This window comes from Suncus etruscus, chromosome 1 (assembly GCF_024139225.1).
Source record: "Suncus etruscus isolate mSunEtr1 chromosome 1, mSunEtr1.pri.cur, whole genome shotgun sequence".
Classification (NCBI taxonomy): domain Eukaryota; kingdom Metazoa; phylum Chordata; class Mammalia; order Eulipotyphla; family Soricidae; genus Suncus; species Suncus etruscus.
The window spans coordinates 159592799-159617944 of NC_064848.1; the positions used below are offsets into that span (position 1 = coordinate 159592799).

A 25146-nucleotide genomic window follows, 5' to 3' on the forward strand; every position below is an offset into this window, starting at 1 on the left:
AGTTACTCCTGGCTATGCGCTCAGAAATTGCTCCTGACTTGGTGGGAACCATATAGGACACCTTGGGATCGAACTGTGGTCCATCCTAGGCTAGCATTTGCAAGGCAAACACCTTAACTCTAGCGCCACCACTCTGGCCCCTCTCCAACTGCTTTGAGTGACAAACTTTTTGTTTTTGGGGCCACAGTTGGCGATGTTCAGGGATCACTCCTGACTCTACACTACACTTGGGAATTATTCCTGGCATTACTCCAGACCATACTGAATGGTGGGGATTGAACCCTGGCCAGCTGCATTCAGTGCATATGTCCTACCTGCTGGGCTGGAGAAGGTACAGTTTGTAGGCTATCTACGTTGGATGCAGTTGACTTGGGTTTAATCCATGGCACTCTCCATATGGTCCATGGAGCCCAACAGGAGTGATCCCTGAACACAGAACCAAGAATAAGTAAGCCCTGAGCACAGTTGGGTGTGGACCCAAGGCAAAAATTAATTTCATCTTTTTACCCCTCTGGGGTATTATTTTTCTGTACTCTGTTCAATTTGTGTATTCTGTAAAGTTAAAATGCAGGGCCCAGAGAGATAGCACAGCGGTGTTTGCCTTGCAAGCAGCCGATCCAGGACCTAAGGTGGTTGGTTCGAATCCTGGTGTCCCATATGGTCCCCCGTGCCTGCCAGGAGCTATTTCTGAGCAGACAGCCAGGAGTAACCCCTGAGCACCGCCGGGTATGGCCAAAAAAATTTAAAATGCAAAAAAAATTGTTCAAACAGCTTGCAGGCACACTCTTGGGAAAATAAAATTTATTGGGATATTGATACAGAGAGATTTGAAGCAAGAAAATAGCTATTACCTGTGCTTGGGTAATAATCACATTTGAAAATTAATAATTAGGGAAAGGTTGATTTGAAGGCGAAAAGTTGTTTTAAGGAGTAGTAAACCAGATTTTAGTTAATATGTTTTAGTTATGGTTTTTTTTTTGGGGGGGGGGCCACACCCGGTGGTGCTCAGGGGTTACTCCTGGCTGTCTGCTCAGAAATAGCTCCTGGCAGGCACAGGGGACTGACCATATGGGACACCAGGATTCAAACCTTAGGTCCTGGATCGGCTGCTTGCAAGGCAAACACCACTGTGCTATCTCTCTGGGCCCATATTTTAGTTATTAAAGTTAGAAATCTTGCATGTGTTTTTGCAAAATCAAAAGTCTCAGTGTACAGATGGTTTAAAATGGATATTCAAATCTGACAGAAAGATAGCATGGACGTAGGGCATTTGTCTTGCATGCAGAAGGACAGTGGTTTGAATCCCAGCATGCGATGTGGTCCCCCAAGCTTGCCAGGAGCCATTTCTGACTCTAGAGCCAGGAGTAATCCCTGAGCACTGCCGGGTATGACCCAAACACCAAAACAAACCAAAAAAATCTGATAGGATAACACTAGCACAACTCTAGAATCTCAGAGATTACCTGGGTTGTGATACTGTGTAATTTACACTTTTTTTTAATCTGATTTTTGGGTCACACCTAGCGGCACTCAGGTTACTTCTGGTTCTTTGCTCAGAAGTTGCTCCTGGCAGGCTCGGGGACCATATAGGATGCCGGGATTGGAACCAGGGTTCATCTTTTGTTGGCCACATGCAAGGCAAACGCCTTACCGCTGTGCTACATCACTCTAGCCCCTTTATTTACACTTTTTTTTGGGGGGGGCACACCTGGCAGTGCTCAGGGGTTACTCCTGGCTGTCTGCTCAGAAATAGCTCCTGGCAGGCGTGGGGGACCATATGGGACACCGGGATTCGAACCAACCTCCTTTGGTCCTGGATCGGCTGCTTGCAAGGCAGACACTGCTGTGCTATCTCTCCGGGCCCTTTATTTACACTTTTTAAGGCATAGCATAGAGGATAATCCTGGTACTTAATTGAGAAATTGAGAAGTCTGATGAAGATTAAGTGCATAAATTCGTGGAGAGCATTTGGGCTCGGCTACTCCTCAAAGAAATGAGGGACCATGAAGTTCTGGGAATTGAATCTGGACACATGCAAAGCATGTAGTTTCAGCCATTTGAGCCATCACTCTGGCCTCAGCATCATTGTAACGTCTTTGGCCTTAATAAATCCCCATCCTCTCTTTTTTGTTATTGTTTTTGCTTTTGGGCTATACCCAGTGGTGCTCAGGGGACCTTAATGGGATGTCAAGAATTTGAATCCAGGTTGCCCTTATGCAAGGTAAACACCCTACCTGATGTACTATTACTCTAATTAAACTCACTTCCCATTATATTTGGTTTTGGGGCCAGACCTGGCGGTGTTCAGGGGTTACTCCTAGTTCTGCACTCAGAAATAACTTCTAGCATGCTCAGGACTATACAGGATGCTGGGGATTGAACCCAGGTTCGCCACTTGCAAGGCAAAAGCTGTGCAAGAGCTTTGGCTCATAACCCCTATTTTTTTGTTCTAAAAGCAGAGTCTAAGTAGCTCAGAAAAGAAACCGTTGTCATCTGTCAGGAAATAAAATTATTATTATTATTATTTTTGGTTTTGGTTTTTGGTCACATTCAGCAGCACTCAGGAGTTACTCTTGGTTCTGTGCTCAGAGGTTGTTCCTGACAGGCTAGGGGACCATACGGGATGCCAGGGATTGAACTCAGGTCCATACAGAGTTAACCACGTGCAAGGCAAACGCCTTACCACTGTGTTATCTCTCCTGCCCCGAGGAAATAAAAATTAAGACGCTACTTTTGAAAAACGAAGAACAAAGTGACATGGATAACAGTTAAAAGGATTTGGAGTGTTCCTTGTATGCAGAGGCCCCACATTTGATTTTGCCACCATATCCCCCCCCCAAAGCACATGCACGAGATGAATTTGGGTTTGATCTCTGATGTGAGGGGCAGTTTATGATTCCATTTCAACTGCTAGGTATAGTCAAGGCTTGAGAGCATAATTATAAAATGTTATGTATAAATATGAAGTTCTTTATGTTGTGCTATGGATATAAGCATGATAGGTTTAAGAAATCAGCTATGTGGTTCCACTTATATAAAATAGAATGGAATGGGTTTAGTGGTATAAGAATTGTGATTGTCAAGGACTCTGGAAGACTTTGGGGGGGTACATGGAAAAGGGAGCCTTTCTTTTTAGAATGATGAAAATAAAAAATTATGCACCATTCTGTGGTTGTGTTAAATGCATTACTTCCTTTATTCACTCATGTATTTGAATATCTGGTATTGAGCCTAGGGTGTCATATATATTCATTCTACTTTTGTGCTACACCCCTAGCATCTGAAGTGTGCACTTTAAATGGATAATCTGAATTAAAGGTAATAAAACTTAGTAAGTGGATAGCTGCTTCAGCAAACAGTGTTCAAGGGTTACTACTGCCTCGGCCTCCATTGGTGGTTGGGTCTCCATGTTCCAGGGATCTAATAGGGTTTCCAGCATGCTTTGCATGCATTCCCTGCTCTTTGTGCCATTTCTGCAGCCCTCACTTGTGTTTTTTTTTTTTTTTTTTTAAATTGTCTTTGGGCCATATCCAGTGATGCTCAGAGGTTACTTCTGACTCTGCTCGAGGATCACTCCTGTTAGTCTCAGAGGACCATATGGGGATGAACTCCTGGTCAGCTGTGTATAAGGCATATATGCCTTGCCCACTGTATACATATCACTTTAGATCTTTCCACGTGTATTTGAGGCTCTACAATTTATCTTGGGGGGGCACTCCTGGCTTTGTGCTTAGAGATCACTCCTGGCATGCTCAGGGGACCATATGGGATGCCGGAGATCAAACCCAGGTTCTGCCTAGGTCTACCCAGTGCAAAGCAAATGCCACCTCTGCTATGGCTCTGCCTTCTACAATTTAAAGTAATTGATGTGCCTATTTTTCTTAAATGTAGCTAGGGTTTGAATTACTTTGCTGGGACTAATTTAGAAAACCTCAATTATAGGTTCTCTTCTGAGGCATATTTAATTTGTTATTTAAAAAAATAGTGTGGAGGGCCAGAGCGATAACATGGAGGTAGGGTGTTTGCCTTGCGTGCAGGACAGTGGTTTAAATCCTGGCATCCCATATGGCCCCCTGAGCCTGCCAGGAGCGATTTCTGAGCGTAGAGCCAGGAGTAACCACTGAGCGCTGCCGGGTGTGACCCCCCCCCAAAAAAAAAAACACCAACCAAACAAAAAAAAAACCAGGGCCGGAGAGATAGAGGTAGGGCGTTTGCCTTGCATGCAGAAGGACAGTGGTTCAAATCCTGGCATCTCATGGTCCCCCATGCCTGCCAGGATCGATTTCTGAGCGTAGAGCCAGGAGGAACTCCTGAGTGCTTGCTGGGTGTGGCCCAAAAACCAAAACCAAAAAAAAAAAAAAACCAAAAACCGTGTGGAACTGGGTGTGAAATAATACCATTACTGACCTTATGTAATAACTTGTTTTTATACAAAGCATAATGTGAAGCCTGAGCAGTAGTATAGTACAACAGATAAGGCACTTACTTGCCTTGCATGTGGCAGACCCTGAGTCAGTCTCTGGCACCTGAGCTCTGCTGGAGTGTGACCACATCACACTATACCACACCAGTTAAACATTTAAATTAATGCTTTCTGGTCATAAATGAATTAATCATCTTAATCACATAACTTATAATTATGTTTTTAGTGGTTTGCATTTTGGATCATATTTGCCAGTCCTCAGGGGCCACTACTCCCTACATATTGCTTGTGGGGTTGAGTGCTAGGATTGAACCCAAATCTCACATGCAGAGCATTTGAACTAACCCTTTGATTATCTCCCCACCCCCTTGCTCTGGAGAGATAGAATAGTGAATAAGGCTCTGTGTACGTGGCCACATTGGATTCAATCTCTGGCATCCCATATAGTCTCCTGAGCACTGTTAGGACTGATTCTTTTTTTTTTTTTTTTTTTTTTTTTGGGCCACACCCTGTGACGCTCAGGGGTTACTCCTAGCTATGCGCTCAGAAGTTGCTCCTGGCTTCTTGGGGGACCATATGGGATTCCGGGGGATCGAACCGCGGTCCGTCCTAGGCTAGCGCAGGCAAGGCAGGCACCTTACCTCCAGCGCCACCGCCCGGCCCCAGGAGTGATTCTTTAATGTAGAGCCAGGACTAACCTCTGAGAAGGACGAAGTGTGACCCCAAATCCAAAAAAAAAAAAAATTGTTTTTTTTTTTTTGTATTTTTTTGGTTTTTTTGGGCAACACCTGGTGACACTTAGGGGTTGCTCCTTGTTATGCACCTAGAAATCACTCCTGACTTTGGGGACCATATAGGATGCCGGGGGATCGAACCACGGTCCATCCTAGGCTAGTGCCGGCAAGGCAGACACCTTACTGCTTTGCTCCCCCCAATTTTTTTTTTGCTTTGTTTAGGCTTAATTTAGGTACTACAAAAAACCACATTCACATGCCCAGTTAAATGGTCATCACCTTTTAAATTTATTACATTTACTCCTTTGCACGCAAACTCATTACTCCCTTATCTTGTAACTGCTTTGTTTGCTTTATAGTTTTGCATTTTCCTATAACTTGATTTATGTGTAACCATTCAGGCTTTATTTTTCCCAGCTAGCATAAAATTTTTCTGAGGTAGTCCACACCTGTCAGTGCTCAGGAGTTCTGGCTCTGCATGCAGGAATCACTCCTGGCTGGCTTGACAGACATTATGGGATGCTGGGCACAATCCTGGATTGGCCACATTCAAGGCAAATGTCTTAACCTATTGTACCATTTACCCCCTGCTACTGTACCATTTAATGGTACCATTTTGTCTTTTAGTAATGCCTGGAATTGAACCCAGGCCCTCTCACATGCAAGGCAAGTGCAGAGCCACAGCTTCGACTTGCCACAATTTTCCCTTAATGAACATTGAGGACTATTTAGCTATTATGAATCATAGTGCTGTAGACATTTCTGTAAAAGTTTTTTTTTTTTTTTACAAAAAAATCTTTCCCATAGTAGGTAGTGTATGGGATTGGAATTAATGAGTCATATGTTTAACTGTATAATAAACTGCTGGAGGTGAGGAGATGATTCAGAAGACTGAAGAGTGGCTGGAGTATAGCTGGAAAGGCACTTGGTTTCAATGTATTCAACCTGTGTTCTATCCCTGGCATCCCTTATTATATCCCAAGCACTGCTGTGATTAATCCCTGAATGAGCCTATTGTGATCAAAAACAACAACAAAATAGACTGGAGAGCATGCTTTGAATTTAAGAACTCAGATTTGACTCCCTGCAAAACACATGGTCCCTGGGGCCAGAGAGATAGCATGGAGGTAAGGCGTTTGTCTTTCTTTTTTTTTTTTTTTTTTTGTCTTTTGGGCCACACCCGGCGATGCTCAGGGGTGACTCCTGGCTGTCTGCTCAGAAATAGCTCCTGGCAGGCACGGGGGACCATATGGGACACCGGGATTCGAACCAACCACCTTTGGTCCTGGATCAGCTGCTTGCAAGGCAAACGCAGCTGTGCTATCTCTCCGGGCCCCTGATGTTTGGTTTTTTTTTTTTTTTTTTTTTTGGTTTTTGGGCCACGCCCGGTAACGCTCAGGGGTTACTCCTGGCTATGTGCTCAGAAGTTGCTCCTGGCTTGGGGGACCATATGGGACACCGGGGGATCGAACCGCGGTCCGTCCAAGGCTAGCGCAGGCAAGGCAGGCAACTTACCTTTAGCGCCACCGCCCGGCCCCTGATGTTTGGTTTTTATACTCAAAAACCATTCTAAATCTTTAACTTGGAGACTTGGAGAAATCCTATAGGAGCTGCGAGGTTCCTTTCTTTGCTCGCCACCTAGTGGTAAGAATTAGAGCCACCAAAAATTTTACGATTTGATAAATTATTTGGAGCCAATATCCAGTCAATACTTTTTAGAATACAAACATACAAAGATAAGTTTGTTTTATAATGGGTTATATTACATATGATATGTTTGTTATATGATGCATTTCCTTATCCTGTGACTGGTTGTTAGGGAATCTATATATTTATTTTATTTTATTTTATTTTATTTTATTTTATTTTATTTTATTTTATTTTATTTTTTGGTTTTTAGGTCACACCCGGCAGTGCTCAGGGGTTACTCCTGGCTCCACGCTCAGAAATCGCTCCTGGCTGGCACAGGGGACCATATGGGATACCGGGATTTGAACCAATGACCTTCTGCATGCAAGGCCAAAGCCCTACCTCCATGCTATTTCTCTGGCCCCTAGGGAATAGATTTTTTTTTTTGTTTTGTTTTGGTTTTTGTTTTTTTTTTTGGGCCACACCCGTTAGATGCTCAGGGGTTACTCCTGGCTACGCGCTCAGAAATTGCCCCTGGCTTGGGGGGACCATATGGGACACCAGGGGATCGAACCGTGGTCCTTTCCTTGGCTAGCGCTTGTAAGGCAGACACCTTACCTCTAGCGCCACCTCGCCGGCCCCGGGAATAGATTTTTTAAGTCTGTAAGAAAATATGTTTTGGGCCACATTCAGCAGTGCTCAGGGTTACACCTGGCTTCTCTCAGAAAATACTTCTGGGGGCCGGGCGGTGGCGCTAGCCTTGCCTGTGCTAGCCTTGGATGGACCTCAGTTCGATCCCCCTGTGTCCCATATGGTCCCCCAAGCCAGGAGTGACTTCTGAGTGCATAGCCAGGAGTAACCCCTGAGCGTCACCAGGTGTGACCCAAAAACCAAAAAAAAAAAAAAAAGAAAAGAAAAGAAAAGAAAAGAAAAGAAAAGAAAAGAAAAGAAAAGAAAAGAAAAGAAAATACTCCTGGTAGGCCCAGAATTGAACCTGGGTTGGCCTTACCTGCTGTGCTATTGCTCCAGTCTGCCCCAGAAAATTAATTAAAAATTTCTTCCTTAGGGGGTCGGAGAGATAGCATGGACGTGGTACGTTTGGCTTGCATGCAGAAGGACTGTGGTTCAAATCCTGGCATCCCTTATGGTACTCCCGTGCCCGCCTGGAGCAATTTCTGAGCCTAATGCCAGGAGTAACCCCTGATCGCTGCCAGGTGTGACCCAAAAACCAAAAAAAAAATTCTGTTTGGACCATACCCAATAGAGAATTGAGCCAATGCCTTCCACACTCAAAAACTTATTCTCCAGGCCTTTCAAGCATGTTTAATAAAACACACTTTAGATCTTGTAATTGGCTTATTTTATTTATTTATTTATTTATTTATTTATTTATTTATTTATTTATATTTTTGTTTTTGGGTCACACCGGGCAGTGCTTGGGTTACTTCTGGCTCTACACTCAGAAATCGCTCCTGGCAGGCTTGGGGGACCATGAGGGATGCCGGGATTTGAACCACCGTCCTTCTATATCTAAGGCAAATGCCCTACTGCTGTGCTCTCTCTACGGCTCCAAGATCTTGTTATTGGTGCTGGGCACCAATTAAACTCAGGGCTTTATATGCATTTATACTTGTAAATGGAACAGTATGCAATATGCAGGGTTACTTCTGACATGGCACTTAGAAATTGCTCCTGGGAGGCTTAGGGGACCATATGGGATGCTGAGGATCAAACCTAGGCTGACCGCATGCAAGGCAAATGCCCTACCCACTGTGCTGTTCTCTGACCCATAGATTTGTTTCTGTGCAGTTTTAGTTCATTTTTGGTTGGTTTGGTTTTTGGACCACACCCAGCAAAGGGTTACTCCTGGCTCTGTACAAGGAATCACTCCTGATTGCTCAGGAAACCATGTGGGATGTCAGTGATGGAACCTTAGTCAACTGCAAGGCAAGCATGTTAACCATTGTTCTATTCTCTCTATTGGGGGGGGATTTGGGGACACACCTTACAGCAGGGGTCTCAAACGGCCCTCCGTACAACATTTTGTGGCTCTGCCCTAGAGGAATCCTGTTTTGTTTTGTTTTAGTTGTTTGGGTCACACCCCCAAATGTTCAAGGCTAATTGAGTTTGAGACCCCTGCTAGTAATCAGGCATTGCAGATGCCTTACCTGCTGTGCTATCATTCTGAGCTGGTGCGATTTCCCCTCCCATGCTATTCTTTTTTGTTTGTTTTGTTTTGTTTTTGGGTTACACCCAGCACTCCTGGGGTTACTCCTGGCTCTGTGCTCCGAATTCTCTCCTGGCAGGCTTGGGGGATCATATGGGATGCCGGGATTGGAACCACTATCCATCCTGGATTGGCTGCTTGTAAGGCAAATACACTGCCACTGTGCTATCTCTCTGGCCCCTCCCTTGGCATTCTTCCCTGGTTCATTGTGTTTTGATGATTACTTGATTTTGTTAAAATTGCTACCTGTGCTTGGAAGAGGGTTAGTATTATGGGTAATACTAACAGGTTGTCTGTTTTTGGGCCACACCTGGTGGTGTTCGGTGTTTACTCCTGCCTCTACACTCAGGGATCACTCCTGGCAGTACTTAGAGACCACTCAGGGATCACTCCTGGCAGTACTTAGAGACCATATAGGGTGATGAGACACGAATCTGGGTTGATCACATGCAAGGCAAAACACCCTACCCTCTATCACTTTAGCCCATATAGGTTCTATTTTTGGTGGGAGGGTTCTATTTTTGGGCCACATGTGGCGGTGCTCAGGGTTTACTCCTGGCTGTGCACTCAGAAATCGCTCTTGGCAGGCTTGGGGACCATCTGGGATGTTGGGGATTGACTGGTTTTGTCCTTGGTCTGCCACATGCCAGGCAGATTGCCTTATCACTGTGCTTATCACTCTCTGGACCCCTATGTTTGTCTTTTGATACCGGATACTGTCCCTTGAGCACTGCAAACAATATTTTCTGAACATAGCCTCTTGTGACCCCACCCCTTCTCTCCCATCCCCCCCCAAGTCTTGCCTTTTGTTCACCATAAGTTCACCATAGTTGAAAGAAGACCCTTGAAGTAAAGTTAACCTGATTTATAAGGTCTGATTTTAAGTTTTTTTTCCTTCCTTACAGAAATGGTGGAATCAATGAAGAAAGTAGCAGGAATGGATGTAGAGTTGACAGTTGAAGAAAGAAACCTCTTATCCGTTGCATATAAAAATGTGATTGGAGCTAGAAGAGCTTCCTGGAGAATAATCAGCAGCATTGAACAGAAAGAAGAAAATAAGGGAGGAGAAGACAAACTAAAAATGATCCGAGAATACCGACAAATGGTAAGCCTTTATCTTTTTTTGGTTTGGTTTTTGGGCCACATCTGGTGATGCTCAGGGGTTACTCCTGGCTATGCGCTCAGAAGTTGCTCCTGGCTTGGGGGGACCATATGGGACGCCAGGGGATCGAACTGCGGTCCTTCTAAGGCCAGCACAGGCAAGGCAGGCACCTTAACCTCTAGCGCCACCGCCCAGCCCCTGGTAAATCTTTCTTAAACTCTGTAAACACTATTCCATGTACATTTGGGTAAGTGAATGCAGAATCCGGCAACAGTAGGAGTTCCAGATGTGTAGTGACCAAACTTCAAAATCAGCTGTTTAATGAATTTGAGATACGTTTTTTAGTGCTTGTCCATGTTACTCATCCTCCCTGCTTGCCTGTCCTACACTCAGTAATCACTCCTGGGGATCATACTCTTGTCAGTCGTGTTCAAGGCAGATATGTTAATTACACTGTACTCTTTTCTTCGGACCCCCCATGTTAACATTTCTGTGTTAAAAGGGTCTGTAAGAAGCTTTAAAACTTTTTTTTGTTTTGTTTCGTTTCAGGGTCACACTTGACGTTGCTCTAGGTCTTTTAAAGAAGCCTTAAAAATACCTTTCATGGGGGGGCTGGAAGATAGCACAGTGGTAAGGCGTTTGCCTTGCATGCAGGACAGTGGTTCAAATCCCAGCACTTCATATGGTTCCCTGAGCACTGCCAAGTGTGACCCAAAAACCAAACCAAACCAAACAAAACACCTTTCATGGGGGGCCAGTGTGGTGGTGCCAAGGGGTAAGGTGTCCGCCTTGTGCACACTAGCTTAGGACGGATCTCTCGGTATCCATATGGTCCTTCAAGCCAGGAGTAACTCCTGAGTGTGGCCCAAAAACCTTTCATAGAAGATGCCTTAGTACTGTTGACTGTTGTTCATAGCCTGGTATACAGACTTAAAATATAGATTCTTTTTATGTTTTTTTTTTTTTTTTTTTTTTTGGTAACCTCGATTATGGAATTATTGCTGCATATTATTTAGGACAGTTATTGGACAACCTTTTCCTTGAAAGCAAGGATAGTTAGTGTTCAGTACTGATCATCAACAGTTTGTTTTGTTTTGTTTTGTTTTGTTTTGTTGGTTTTTGGGCCACACCCGGCAGTGCTCAGGGGCTACTCCTGGCTGTCTGCTCAGAAATTGCTCCTGGCAGGCAGGGGGGGGGGCGGCGGGCGGGGGGGCATATGGGACACCAGGATTCGAACCACAACCACCTTTGGTCCTGGATCGGCTGCTTGCAAGGCAAACACCGCTGTGCTATCTCTCCAGGCCCTGTTTGGTTTTGGATTTTACCAGTGGTGCTTGAATCTTGCTCCTTGACCGTGCTTGGTGGGGATCACGTGGTGCTTCATTCAAAGCATATGTTTATTATTCCATTCAGCTTGGTCTCTGCAGCCTTTTAAGTTTTTTTTAATTGTGATTACTTTGTTTTATTGTGATTACTACAATATGAGTGACTTGAAAGTGGCAGTTCAGTGCAGTTCACCACTGAATATTTGTGCAAACAAATATTTGTGCAGCTTTCTTGTATTATACAATTTGATGTTTGTTTGGTTTTGTGCTCCCCCAAGAATAGAAAAAGACCAGGTTGTGGGTTTTGGAGTGGTAATAGTACAATGGGTAGGACATTTACCTTGCATAATGCTGACCTGGCTTTAATCCCATATGGGTATTGAGTATTGCTGGATGTAATTACTGAGTGGAGATCAAGAAATGATCTCTGAACCTCTCTTAATGGTCCAAAAAGCCAAAACAAACAAACAAACCCCAAAATCATCAGGTATGAAGTATCCTTGTATCTCTGCAAGAGGTGTGCATGTGCCTCTGGGCTCCCACACTATAGTGTGTATATATCTAAATGTAATTATTTTCAGCCACATCTGGTGGTACTCAGGACTTCTTTCTTCTCTCTTCTTCATTTATTTATTCATTCATTCATTCATTTATTCCATTCATTCTCACACCTGGCTGCTCTCAGGGGTTACTCCTGACTGCTCAGCAATCACTGCTGGCAGGCTTGGGTGACCATATGGGATGTTGGGAGTTGAACCAGAGTCTGTCTTGTGTTGGCTGTATACAAGGCAAACACCTTACCACTGTGTTATCTCTCTGGCTCAGGACTTATTTATTTATTTATTGGTTTTTGGGCCATATCTGGTGACGTTTGGGTTATTCTTGGCTATGCGCTCAGAAATCGCTCCTGGCTTGGGGAACCATATGGGACTCCGGGGGAACCGCGGTCTATCCTAGGTTAGCATGGGCAAGGAAGACTGCCTTACCCCACTCCGGCCCTAGAACTTACTCTTTTTTTTTTTTTTTTTTTGGTTTTTGTTTTTTTTGGGCCATACCCGGCAGTGCTCGGGTTACTCCTGGCTATATTCTCAGAAATAGCTCCTGGCAGGCACGGGGGATCATATGGGTCGCCAGGATTTGAACCAACCACCTTAGGTCCTGGGTCGGCTGCTTGGAAGGCAAATGCTGCTGTGCTAGCTGTGCTATCTCTCCAGCCCCTTCAAAAGATTTTCAGCAATCTTTAGAGATAGGTTTTATTGTCACAACATAGTATAGATAGGGATGCTGTTAAACATTCTGCTGTTCATAGAATAGCTCATTACTACCCCTATCCCAATCCTGCACTGTTACTGTTGAAAATGTCAGTAGTGGTGTTGTTGAAAAACTCATACTAGTGAGAGGCATGCAAGTAATATAATGAGAAAATTATATAGACACAAAGTAGCCTGGAGCATGAACTTGGCATGGAGGAAAGAATAGTCTGCTTGTTTATTATTTTTGGGGCCACATCCGGTGGTGTTCAAGGGGTTACTCCTGGCTCAGAAAGAAATTGCTCCTTGCATTCTTGGGGGGGGAGGGGGTTGGTGACACTGGAGATAAACCCAGGTCTGTCCCAGGTCAGCAGAAGGCAAGGCAAACACCTTACTGCTGTGCTGTTGCTCTGGCCCTATCTGCTTTTTTATTGAGTAATTCATGCTATTTGCAGTTTTGGGCTAGTGATATGTTTACAATAGCTTTAATAGTACAAGATAGTTACAGTCTTTAACTTTGTAAAGGTAGATATTCCAACTTATTGACAGGAATTCTAGGTTCTGATTTATAAAATATCTACTTAATTAGAAGTCAGAACTGATACCAGTGTTAACTATTACACTTAAATATGCTGGAATGAATAATATGAATTGTTTGTAGCAAATTTACTGTTTTACTAAGACCAAGGAAATGAAAAATTTGTTAATGGTGTGAAGAACTTGAAGAGGCTGGTGAGATAGTTCAAAGGAAAACTCAAAACAAGCTTTGCATGTGACAATGTTTTAAAACCTCTACCTGAATAACCACCCCCAACCATTAAGGTTAGCTCAAAACCCAACATTTATATTTAATAACTTGTTAGTTCTTTTTTGGAGGAGGCCACACCCAGTGACGCTCAGGGTTACTCCTGGCTATGCGTTCAGAAATTGCTCCTGGCTTGGAAGACCATATGGGACACTGGGTGATCGAACCGTGTACTGTCCTGTCAGCCACGCATGCAAGGCAAATGCCCTACTGCTGCACCACCACTTCAGCCCCAATAACTTGTTAGTTCTAAAGAATGAGATCTGTGTATGATTGTGAAATTTGGGCATAAGTAGAAAAGTAAGAAGTGAGATGACAGACTAACACATTGAGAGATGAAAGATTTATTTTCAGGATGGGGGGCTGGAGAGATGGTGCAAGAGGTTAGGTCTTTGATTTGTTTGATCATGGATTTGATCCACTTGGCATATGGCCCTATGAGCACTGTAGGTGCTTACACACACCTTCTCTTCCACACACCTCTTGTTCCCAAAAACAAGATTCATGAGATGATAGTCTCTCTCTCTCTCTTTTTTTTTTTTTGGTTTTTGGGCCACACCCGAAGGTGCTCAGGGGTTACTCCTGGCTGTCTGCTCAGAAATAGCTCCTGGCAGGCACGGGGGACCACATGAGACACCGGGATTCGAACCAACCACCTCTGGTCCTGGATCGGCTGCTTGCAAGGCAAACGCCGCTGTGCTATCTTTCCGGGCCCGAGATGATAGTCTCTTAATATATATTTCTCATCAGTAATGGGAGTAAAGAAACTACAACAGGAAGTTAGAAAGTTGTGTGATGATTAGAATATTTGTCTTCCAGGCTAGAGCAGCATAATGAAAGAATATTGTGAATAAAAGAAGTGAATGGCAGTATTTACTTTGACAGAATTTTTTTGTGCAATTACTGGATTTTTTTTTTTTTTTTTTGTGGTTTTTGGGTCACACCCGGCAGTGCTCAGGGGTTATTCCTGGCTCCAGGCTCAGAAATTGCTCCTGGCAGGCACGGGAGGACCATATATAGGACGCCGGGATTCAAACCGATGACCTCCTGCATGAGAGGCAAACGCCTTACCTCCATGCTATCTCTCCGGCCCCCAATTACTGGATTTTTATATCTGTTTTTAAATTAATTGCAGTTTAGGCATTGGAAACGATAGTGTAGCAGTAAGGTATTTGACTTGCACCAGGCTATGTTTGATCCACAGCATTTTATATGATCCTCTGAACTCACTAGGGGTGATCCCTGAGCAATGCTGGATGTGGCTCCAAGACAAAACTCAACTGGCAGTTGAGTATAGTTCTAGTTAGGCATCTGAGCATTGGAGACAAACTGTTTGAATTTTTTTTTATGTTTTCAGAAAGTGACCAGGGTGTGATCATTAAGTTATTTTGTGGGAGGCCCCCCATATTGCTACAACTACACCTGTAGTGCTACGATTACAATGTTTTGTAGGGGTTAAACCCTAGAACCTTGCACATGGCAAACTGTACACACACTTTACCATATGAACCATTATTTCTGGCCCTCTAAGTTGGTGATATGAGTATCTTGTCTTTTTTTTTTTTTTTTTTTTTTTTTTAAAGTTTTGGGCCCACACCCAGTGACACTCAGGGGTTACTCCTGGCTATGTGCTCAGAAATCTCTCCTGGCTTGGGGGACCATATGGGACGCCAGGGGATCAGACCTCAGTCTGTCCAAGGCTAGCGCACTCAAGGCAAATGCCTTACGCCCTGCGCCACCGCTCAGGCCCCAGTAGCTTGTCTTTCAAGATAAATACAGTAATTGTTACTTTGTTAAAGAAGCAGTTGTTAATGTAGGGGGTAAATCTCATACCTTGCTGCTGCTCATTCCATTTTGATCTCTAAGCAGTGCATATGAGCTCCTGAGCACCACTGGATGTGGCAGCCCCCTGAAGCAAATTAAGTTATGCCCAGAGATATCATAAAGGTTGAGGTATTCTTGCAAGCAGCTAATATTGATTCTATCTCTAGCACCCCTATGTCCTCCAAGATTAATTCCAGAGCACTTGGTGGGTGTGACCCTAAAACTAAATAAATTAAATATGAATGCATTACTTAAAATAATTCTCTTTAGGGGTCAAAGTGATATTACATTGGGAAAGACAGAACTATTGCTGAACCACATGTGGACAAACATGAACAAACTGAGTTCAATCCCATATGGTCATACTCCACCCCTCCGAACAGCCAGGAGTAGTAATTCCTTAGTACAGAGCTGAAGTGATTCCTGAGCATTGCTTGGCGTGGCCCCCCCATCCAATTCTCTCTCTCCCCTCTTCCCTCCCTCCCCCTTTTGGATTTTCGGCCACACCTGGAGGCTCTCGGTTTACTCCTGGCTCTGATCAGAAATTGCTCCTGGCAGGCTCAGGGAACCATATGGGATGCCAGGGGTAAACCCCCGGGATGAACATGTGCAAGGCAAATGTTCTACCACTGGGCTATCACTCCGTGTGTTGTGTGCACGAACATGCGTGTGTGACACACACTTCCCATTCTCTAGCTTAATTGAAAGAACCTCTTTTATTGTTGGCAGGGGAGGTACTTGGGGACTACACTCTGCAGTGATTAGGGGTACATGGACGATTGGATTCATCATTGGGTGGGGTCTTGCCTTTTGGTGCATATTTTATGATTCAATATGGGCTTCTCACAGGTAAAGCCTGTGTCCTACTAGTCTCTGAGCTAGTAGTTGTTCATGCATAGAAATAGGATAATTTATACAATAGGAAGACATGTTTTCTGATTCCCCCCCCCAAAAAAAAGAGATAAATGGTAGAATAGAAGCATATGTGTATTCTAAAATAGAGTTTCTACAGGACCCAACAATTCTACTCTTGGCATCTACCCCCAAAACAACATTAAATCAAAAAGATTCATACACACCGATGTTCATTGTGGTACTTAGTACAGTGGCCTGAATATGGAAATGTTCCAGATGTTCATGGACATCTGATTGCATAAAGAAGTTCAAAATGAAATTCTGTGCAGCTTTAAGAAAGATGAAATACAGTTGCTGCAATGTGGATAGAACTAAAGAGCAAAAGAGTTAAGAAATTGAGTTTGGGAGAAAAAGTACTTAATCTCATTCATCTGCTGCATATTAAGCAAAAATGGGCATAGACAGTATTAAGCAGTAGTGGGGAGTGCAAATTGGATTTGGATGGCATGGGATAAGTGGTGGAGGATCTTGGATACTTTGGTTGTGGCTTATAGTAGTTTTGTTCCTTAGTAACATTTAAATTGCTAATTAATCATGTTACCTAAACTATAGTATATAAAACAACAAAAATTAAAACTCAAAACTGAATGTGTACTGATTTATGTATATAATTTCTTGTATTTAAAACGATTTTTGACTTTTTTCCAGGTTGAGACTGAACTAAAGTTAATCTGTTGTGACATTCTGGATGTACTGGACAAACACCTCATTCCAGCAGCTAACACTGGCGAGTCCAAGGTTTTCTATTATAAAATGTAGGTTCTATATAAGAAGAAAATGTAAGATTAAATGTTGGTCATCTTATGGTCATTTCTTTTTCAGTTCTAGGTGTTATTTGCATTACAAGGGATTAAACTTAGAGTTCCAGTTCGCAAAATATGCACTTTCTACTTCCCCACCTCTTTTTGTAGGTTTAGTTTATTATTAGAAGAAATGAGTGGGGGTCTAGCGAGATTGTATAATGGGTATGATGGTTACCTTGCACATTGCCATCCAAGTTGCTTCCTGTTACCCATCTGGCACCCTGAGCACTGTTAGGAGTGATCCTGAGTACAGAGCCAGGAGTAAACTAAGCATTGTCAAGTTTGTCCCCCTTCCACACACCCCAGAAAGTCTTGGAATTTTAACTTTGAGGGGGGCCACACCTAGTGATGTTCAGGGGTTACTCCTGGCTTGGGGGAACATATGGGACACCAGGGGATCAAACCAAGGTTTGTCCTAGGTTAGTTCGTGCAAGGCAAACGCCCTACTGCTCACGCCACCACTCCTGCCCTGAAATTTTAATCTTTAAACATATATTTATAAATTTTTGCTTAATCATAACAGAGGATAATATTATTAAAGATTACCTAACTAGATTTTGCATTCATCCTAATTTACATTAGTTTGCTTGTGTGAGTTCTAGCTATATTAATGGGTTACACAGTTCATCCCCATCTCTCTCCCCTTCTACCCCAGTTTTAGGTCCACACTTAGGGTCACTCTTGGCAGGGCTGGAGTGCTGGAGATCTAATTTGGTTTGGTGGTGTTCAAGACAAGATACCTTCCTCCTGTGCTCATCAGTTCCTACTTTGTTCTTTTTTGTTTGTTTTTGTTCTGGCGAGTGCTCGAGTTATTTCTGGCTCTATGCTCAGAAATCGCACCTGGGAGGCTCTGGGAACCATCTGGGATGCAGAGATTTGAACCACTGTGCCACTGTGGGTCCATGGATTGGCAGCGTACAAGGCAAACACCCTACCACTGTGCTATAGCTCTAGGCCTTTCATTGAATTTTAGTAGGATTTTGCATATGACAGTATAAAATCTCAAACTGAAGAGTCTGTTGGGGTTGGGGTGTTTTTTTGTTTTGTTTTGTTTTGGTTTTGGTTTTGGTTTTTGGGTCACACCCGGCAATGCTCGGGGGTTACTCTTGGTTGTCTGCTCAGAAATAGCTCCTGGTAGGCACCGGGGACCATATGGGACACCGCGATTCGCACCAACCACCTTTGGTCCTGGATCAGCTGCTTGCAGGCAAACGCCGGTGCTATCTCTCCAGGTGGTTGTTTTTGTTTTTGTTTTTGGGGCACACTCGTTGAGTTACTTTTGGCTACTCTTGAGTTACTCTTGGTTACAGCACTAGGAAATTGCTCCTGGCTTGGGGGGACCATATGGGATGCCGGGGGATATAACTGGGTCCATCCTAGGCTAGCGCCACCGCCAGCCCTAGCCTTTTTTTTTTTTTTTTTTGAAGGAAACTTTGTATACTCGTTAATCATGTTTGACCTTATGTAACAAAAATAATCACTTATTTTCATTTAAAGTGTTATTATTTTGTTTTAGGAAAGGGGACTACCACAGGTATCTGGCTGAATTTGCCACAGGGAACGACAGGAAGGAAGCTGCAGAGAATAGCTTAGTGGCTTATAAAGCTGCTAGTGATATTGCAATGACAGAACTTCCACCAACGCATCCCATTCGCTTGGGTCTTGCTCTCAATTTTTCTGTATTCTACTATGAAATTCTTAATTCCCCTGACCGTGCCTGCAGGTAAGTTAGTACAGAAGAGTTTATAGAAATTGAAAAGGGTTACAAAGGAATGTAACTTTATATTTATCATCTTCCCTGAGGCATGTAATATTCCTATTTTATTTTATTTTATTTGGGGCCAATCCTATCCTTGGGGGTGGGGAGGGTTGCTGGCTACTCCTGGCTCTCTTATTTGTATGCTAATTTTTTTTTTTTTTTTTTTTGTCTTTTGGGTCATACTGGGCAGTGTTCAGGGGTTATTCCTGGCTCCAGGCTCAGTAATCACTCCTGGCAGGGTCGGGGGACCATATCTGATGCCAGGATTCAAAACATCATCCTTCTGCATGCAAGCCAAACACCTTACCTCTATGCTATCTCTCTGGCCCTCACTTTTATATTTTTGTCTTCATTTTGAGGCTTTATTTTTGGAGCCAGTTCTGGTGGTTTGAGGAATTCAACTTAGGACCTCAAACATAGAAGGTTTGAAGTACTTCCCTAGCTCACATAATTTTATATTTTGGGTGTTGCTGGAATTGGATGGATCCACAGAGGCATGTTTTACTACTGAGCCCTGTCTCCAGCTCTTGGGATGAATTGACTTTTGTATTGAAGTATAAAGCAGACACATAGGTTTTATTGTTTTGTACTTTCAGTCTGTGATGAAATAATTATCTTCTCTCTCCCTCTCTCTCTCTCCCCCCTACTTTCTCCCCCCTCTCTTTAATTTTTGGGGGGGGGCACACCTGGCGGCACGCAGGGGTTACTCCTGACTGTGCTCAGAAATCAATCACTCTTGGCAGGCTCCGGGGACCATGTGGGATGCCAGGGATTGAACCCAGGTTCGTCCTGGCTTGGCTGCATGCAAGGCAAACACCCTGATGCTGTGCCATCACTCCAGCCCCTTCTTTTCTCTTTCATTTTTTTTTTTTAGGGGGAGGGATGTAACACTTTTAGTTACTCTTGGTAACTCATAGTAACTCTTGGTTACTCTTGGCTCTGCTCTTAGAAATTACTCCTGGCAGACTCGGGGTACCATATGGGAAGCTGGGGATTGAACCTGGGCTGACTGTGTACAAGGCAAATGCCCTAGCTGTTGTGCTAGAATTTGGCCCAGATTAATCTTGTTTTCTTCCTTTAATTGTTTGGGCATCTTTGTTGAAAATCTGTTTTGAAAATATTAGGTGATGGTTAATTTTGGGGGACTTTAGTCTTCAGTTGAATGTCACTACTTTTATTTTTTAAATTATAAATTTTTAGTTGGTTTGTTTTGGGGCTATACTCAGCTGTGCTTCCTGGCTCTGTGCATAGGAATTACTCTTGGCAGGTTCAGAGGGACTGTATGGAATGCCAAGGATCAAACCTAGGTCAACATTGTGCAAGGCAGATGCCCTACCCATTGTTCTATCGGTTCTGTCCCTTGAATGTTACTCTACTTATTTATTTTGTTTTTCTGGCCATACCCAACAGTATTCAGGGCTTATTTCTGACTCTGCCCTCTGTAACTATAGCAATCAATTGTTAAGGATCCAATTCAGGCCAACTGTACAAGGCAAGATCTCTACTTTTGCTGTCTTGCTCTGGCCCCTTAATATCACATTTTTAGTGTTCTTTATTTTGTTTTGTTTTTGTTTTTGGGCCACACCTTATGACGCTCAGGGGTTACTCCTAACTATGAGCTCAGAAAGCGCTCCTGGCTTGGGGGACCATATGGGATGCCAGGGGATCGAACCATGGTCCATCCTAGGTCAGCGTGTGCAAGGCAAACGCCCTACCGCTTGCGCCACTGCTCCAGCCCTGTTTTTAGTATTATTTATATTGCTGATGTAGTCTTTGGTTAATTTATTTGCTTTGTATATGTTACATATATAGGTCTGTTAACATTTCTAGAAGCATTTCAGTAGATGTATGTGTGTATGGTGTTTGTATAAAATAGTTAAGGCCAGAGTGATAGCACAGCTGTCTGAACTAAGACAATTCAAGTCATCTTGGAATTGTGTCTCTCCCTCTCTAATTGTCTTTTTCTTTTTTAATACGCAAAGGTTGGCAAAAGCAGCTTTTGATGATGCAATTGCAGAACTGGATACGCTGAGTGAAGAAAGCTATAAGGACTCTACACTTATCATGCAGTTGTTACGTGATAATCTGACACTATGGACTTCAGACATGCAGGGTGATGGTAAGGAAATTCTGAAGTTTAATGTCACAAATGTTGGAAAATGTTGGAAATTTGTTTTTGTTTAATTTGTTTTGGGGCCACCACTTCGAAGTTCTCTTGGGTTATTCATGGCTTTGTGCTCAGGGGTCACTCCTGCCAGGGCTAATGTCGTGCTGAGGGAGGCAAGTGCCCTACCTGCTGTATTCATGCTCCGGCCCCTCAGATGTTGGATCTTGTATTTTTAGAAACTCCTGGGCTTTTCTTTTTTTTTTTTTTTTTTTTTTCTGATTTTGAACATTAAGCTTTAAGACTCACAACTTTCTTGTTTTGTTTTTGAGCTATACCTGACAGCATTCAGGGGTTTTCCACCCTCTGCGCTCATAAATTGCTCCTGGCAGGCTCAAAGGACCATATGGGATGCCAGGGATTGAATATGGAACGGCTGCTTGCAAGACAAATGCCTTACCCACTGTAATATATATCTGTTCCGGCCCCTCGACCTTTGTTGTTTTTTTTTCTTATCAAGTTTTAAATTATTAGATTTTAACAGAAAATTATATTACTGTCTTTTATTTGGGATTTTGAGAAGATAAGTGATCTTTGGAAATGGGATCGTTTGTTATTTATTTAGTAATTTTGTCTCATTTGTAATTTTTGAACTTAGCTTGCCTTTTCTCACACTTTGAAGTATGGGGATAAAAAAGGTGAGGGGAAGCAGACCAATTGACTCTTGGTGCTAGGAATCTAACATGGCATCTCACATTCAAGGCAAATGCTATACTGCTAAACTACAGCCTCATTCTCAAATCAGGTCACCTCTTCCTTTTGGGGAAGGGCCTTTTGACTTAGCACCTGGGTTACTCCTGGCAGGCTTAAGGGACCACTATATAGGTTGCTGTGGATCGAACCTGGGTCAGCTACGTACAAAACAAGCTTTCTACCTACAATGCTATCACTCTGTGTGGGTGTCACTACCTCCCCCCCTTCATTGTGGTGCTGCCTCCGGCAGTGCTCAGAGGCTACTCTATTCTTGGTACTCTTACCATTTTTGGAAGTAGTCAGTGGCCCATAGGGTTCTGGGGATTAAACTCAGGCTTCTTACATGCAAACCATGCTCTGCTGGTTATTGAATTCTTTCTCTAGCATGCACAAACGGGTTGATTTTCAGTATTATGACTCTTGAGTTTTGTGAGTTTTAATTCCATCTGAATTTGATTTCAAATTAGTGGTTTGACTGCATAGTGCCCTCTGGTTGAGACTAGATAAATATCAGTTTATATTTATGAAGCATAGACGTTTTATATGGATGTCTTTCATTTAGAGAATTCTTAGGGGTGGGGCTGGAGAGATAGCATAGTGGTAGGGGGTTTGCCTTGCATGCTGCCAACCCTGGATAGACTCCAGTTGATTCCTGGTATCCCATATGGTTCCCCCGAGCCTGCCAGGAGTGACTTCTGACGCAGAGCCATGAGTAACCCCTGAGCGCCCCGGTGTAAACCAAAAACAAAAATAAAACAAAAAATAAAAGTAACTTCTTACAGGACCATAAGAGATCTGGCTTAATCTTTCTCTTTAGAACTTTCAGCTGTAAACATTTAACTTTGTGGGTTTGGATCATACTTGATGGTGCTTAGGAAATCTTTGTTGCTTGGGTTAAAATTGGACTCTCTAGGGGCTGGAGCTATGGTGCAGCGATAGGGTGTCTGCCGTGCCTGCACTAGCCTAGAATGGACCACTGTTCAATCCCCAGATTCCATATGGTTGCCCAAGCCAGGAGCGAGCGATTCCTGAGGGCATAGCCAGGAGTAACTCCTGAGCGTCATCGGATGTGGCCCAAAAACAAACAAATAAAATACAATAAAAATTAGGCTTACTGCACGCGGAGCACACTTTTATTTTTAAAAATATTTGGGAGGAGAGAAATGGCTAATGTTATTTTGGGGACACACCTTGTATACTAAGAAAGGCAGTTCGAGGAAGATGGTGCCAGTGTTTTAACACTGACCTGCACATAAAGCATGTTTTCTGCTTTCTGAACTATCTCTAACCCACATTTGTTGATTTTTCTTTTGGGAGGAACAAACAAACAATAACAGGGCTTTTTGACCCTGCCCAGGAATCACTCTTAGCAGTGCTTGGGGTGATCATACATGTGCCAGGTATTAAACCTGGTCTGCTACATTTTTTTTTTTGTGGTTTTTTTTGGGTCACACCCGGCAGTGCTCAGGGGTTATTCCTGGCTCCAGGCTCAGAAATTGCTCCTGGCAGGCACGGGGGACCATATGGGACGCCGGGATTCGAACCGATGACCTCCAGCATGAAAGGCAAACGCCTTACCTCCATGCTATCTCTCCGGCCCCTGGTCTGCTACATTTTATGCAAGGCAAACACTACTGTATATCCTGTGTATATTTAGCATAGATTGGTTGACTTTTTTTGGGGGGTAGGAGGTGACAGATGTGGGCCACACCAATAGTGCTCAGGGCTTATTCTTGGCAGTTCACTCAGGGATCACTTCTGGTAGATTGGTTTGGTGTTCCAATAACTATATGAGGTCTTGGAGATTGAAGCCCCAGGTGCTCTACTATTGCTCAAACTGTTAGTTTTGTTGTACTGGCTCCTACAAGGCAAACACCTTACTCTGTACTATCTTCTGTCCCTCTCTCCTTTCTTGGGGGTCACCCACCTGGTAATGCTAAGAGGTTGTTACTCCTGATTCACTCAGGAAATTACTTCTGGTGGTGCTCAGTGGACCATATGGGATGCTGGCCATTGAACCTGGGTTGGCTGTGTGCAATTTAAGCGTCCTACCAGCTGTACTAGCTCTCTGGCCACACCAGCCTCAATTTTAAAATAAAATTTTATTTGGTTTATTCCCAAAAGAATAATTTTCACCCTGGTGTAGGTCATTTGCTACTAACAAGCAAGTAGTGTTTGAGGCTAGTTGTCTTCTCTATTGGCCAAAGCAACATATGTTCTATTATTTTGAAACTCGAGGACAGGAGCTAGAGACAGCATGTAAGGCACTTGTATGTGCCTTACCCAGTTCATTTTCTAGCACACTATGGTCCTCCTGAGCGTTGCCAGGTGTGACCCCCAAAACCAAAAATCAAGGACATTTGAAGTGTCTGCTACTGGGGTTCTGAATTCTGAGCATTGCCATGTCAGGCATGTGCTGTACCATTTGAGCAGTCTTCAGGCCCAATATGCTTTATTCTCCTGAATCATTATATAGATACTTAGTACAGGTGACATAGCATGTATGTATCTTAAGGATAATAAGGTTTTTTGGGGAGGCACATCTGGCAGTGCTCAGGGGTACTTCAGACAGGCTTGGGGACAATAAGGTGATGATGGGAATTGAACTTGGGCAGCAGCATGGAAGACAAGAACTCTACCTGTTACACTGTCTCACTAGCAACGATGATCTTTATATTTTAAACTTCTAATGAAATCTAATTGCCTTTTTTTTTTTTTTTGGGGGGGGGGGGATGGAAGATACATGGTGGTTCTCGGGTTACTCCTGGCTCTGTGCTCTGAAGTCACTCCGGGAAGACTCGAGGACCATATGAGATGCCAGGGATTGACTCAGGTCAGCCTTGTGCAAGGCACACGCCTGCCTACTGTGTTGTTGTTCTACCCACCCACCCCCTGCCTTGTATTTTTTGTAAATTGAACAGTTATTTAAATTGGCTTGACACAAACTAAGAATTTTGTCTAAAAATATAACTCGGAAACTGATAGAGTAAATAGAGCCTTTGTCTTGCTCTCAGCTACCCCAAATTTGATCCTGGGCACCCCAAAATAAAACTGTTAAGCTGAGGATTATAGTAAAGTTGAAAAAGTGATCGGGTTAGAGCCAGAGCCATAGTATAGCAGGTACAGTATTTGTCTTGCATACTACAGTCAACCTGGGTTTCATCCTTGTATCCCATATGGTCCCCTGAGCATCACTGGGTGTGGCCCCAAAACAAAAAAAGTAAGAGGTTTGAAAGGGGTGATTTAGAAGGTAAGGCCATCTCCATTCAGTTCTGGCACCACATAGTTGGCCTGCATGGCCAGGGTTTCCTCCTGAACACAGTGCCAGGAACAGCCAGCCTGAGCTGGCTAAAGGTACTAAAATCCAAGCCCACACTCTTGTTCTCTTCTCCACAATCCCTCCATCTGAATTTTTAAATTACTGGTGCCCTAGTAAATTAATTTGTTTTCCATGTCACATACTTTATTAAATTTTTTTTAAAATGCTGGAATC

At 43.4% G+C, this 25146-nt stretch overlaps 1 protein-coding gene across 2 annotated transcripts in view; it reads left to right on the forward strand.

Annotated features, from left to right (window-relative positions):
* YWHAE (tyrosine 3-monooxygenase/tryptophan 5-monooxygenase activation protein epsilon) overlaps window positions 1-25146 on the forward strand; it is a 46018-nt gene that overhangs the window by 17472 nt on the left and 3400 nt on the right. For both annotated transcript variants that reach the window (XM_049782630.1, XM_049782629.1), the window contains exons 2-5: window positions 9919-10118; window positions 16883-16989; window positions 18554-18760; window positions 20779-20915. In XM_049782630.1, the coding sequence (XP_049638587.1) occupies window positions 9919-10118; window positions 16883-16989; window positions 18554-18760; window positions 20779-20915 (651 nt within the window). The remainder of the gene's footprint in view (window positions 1-9918; window positions 10119-16882; window positions 16990-18553; window positions 18761-20778; window positions 20916-25146) is intronic.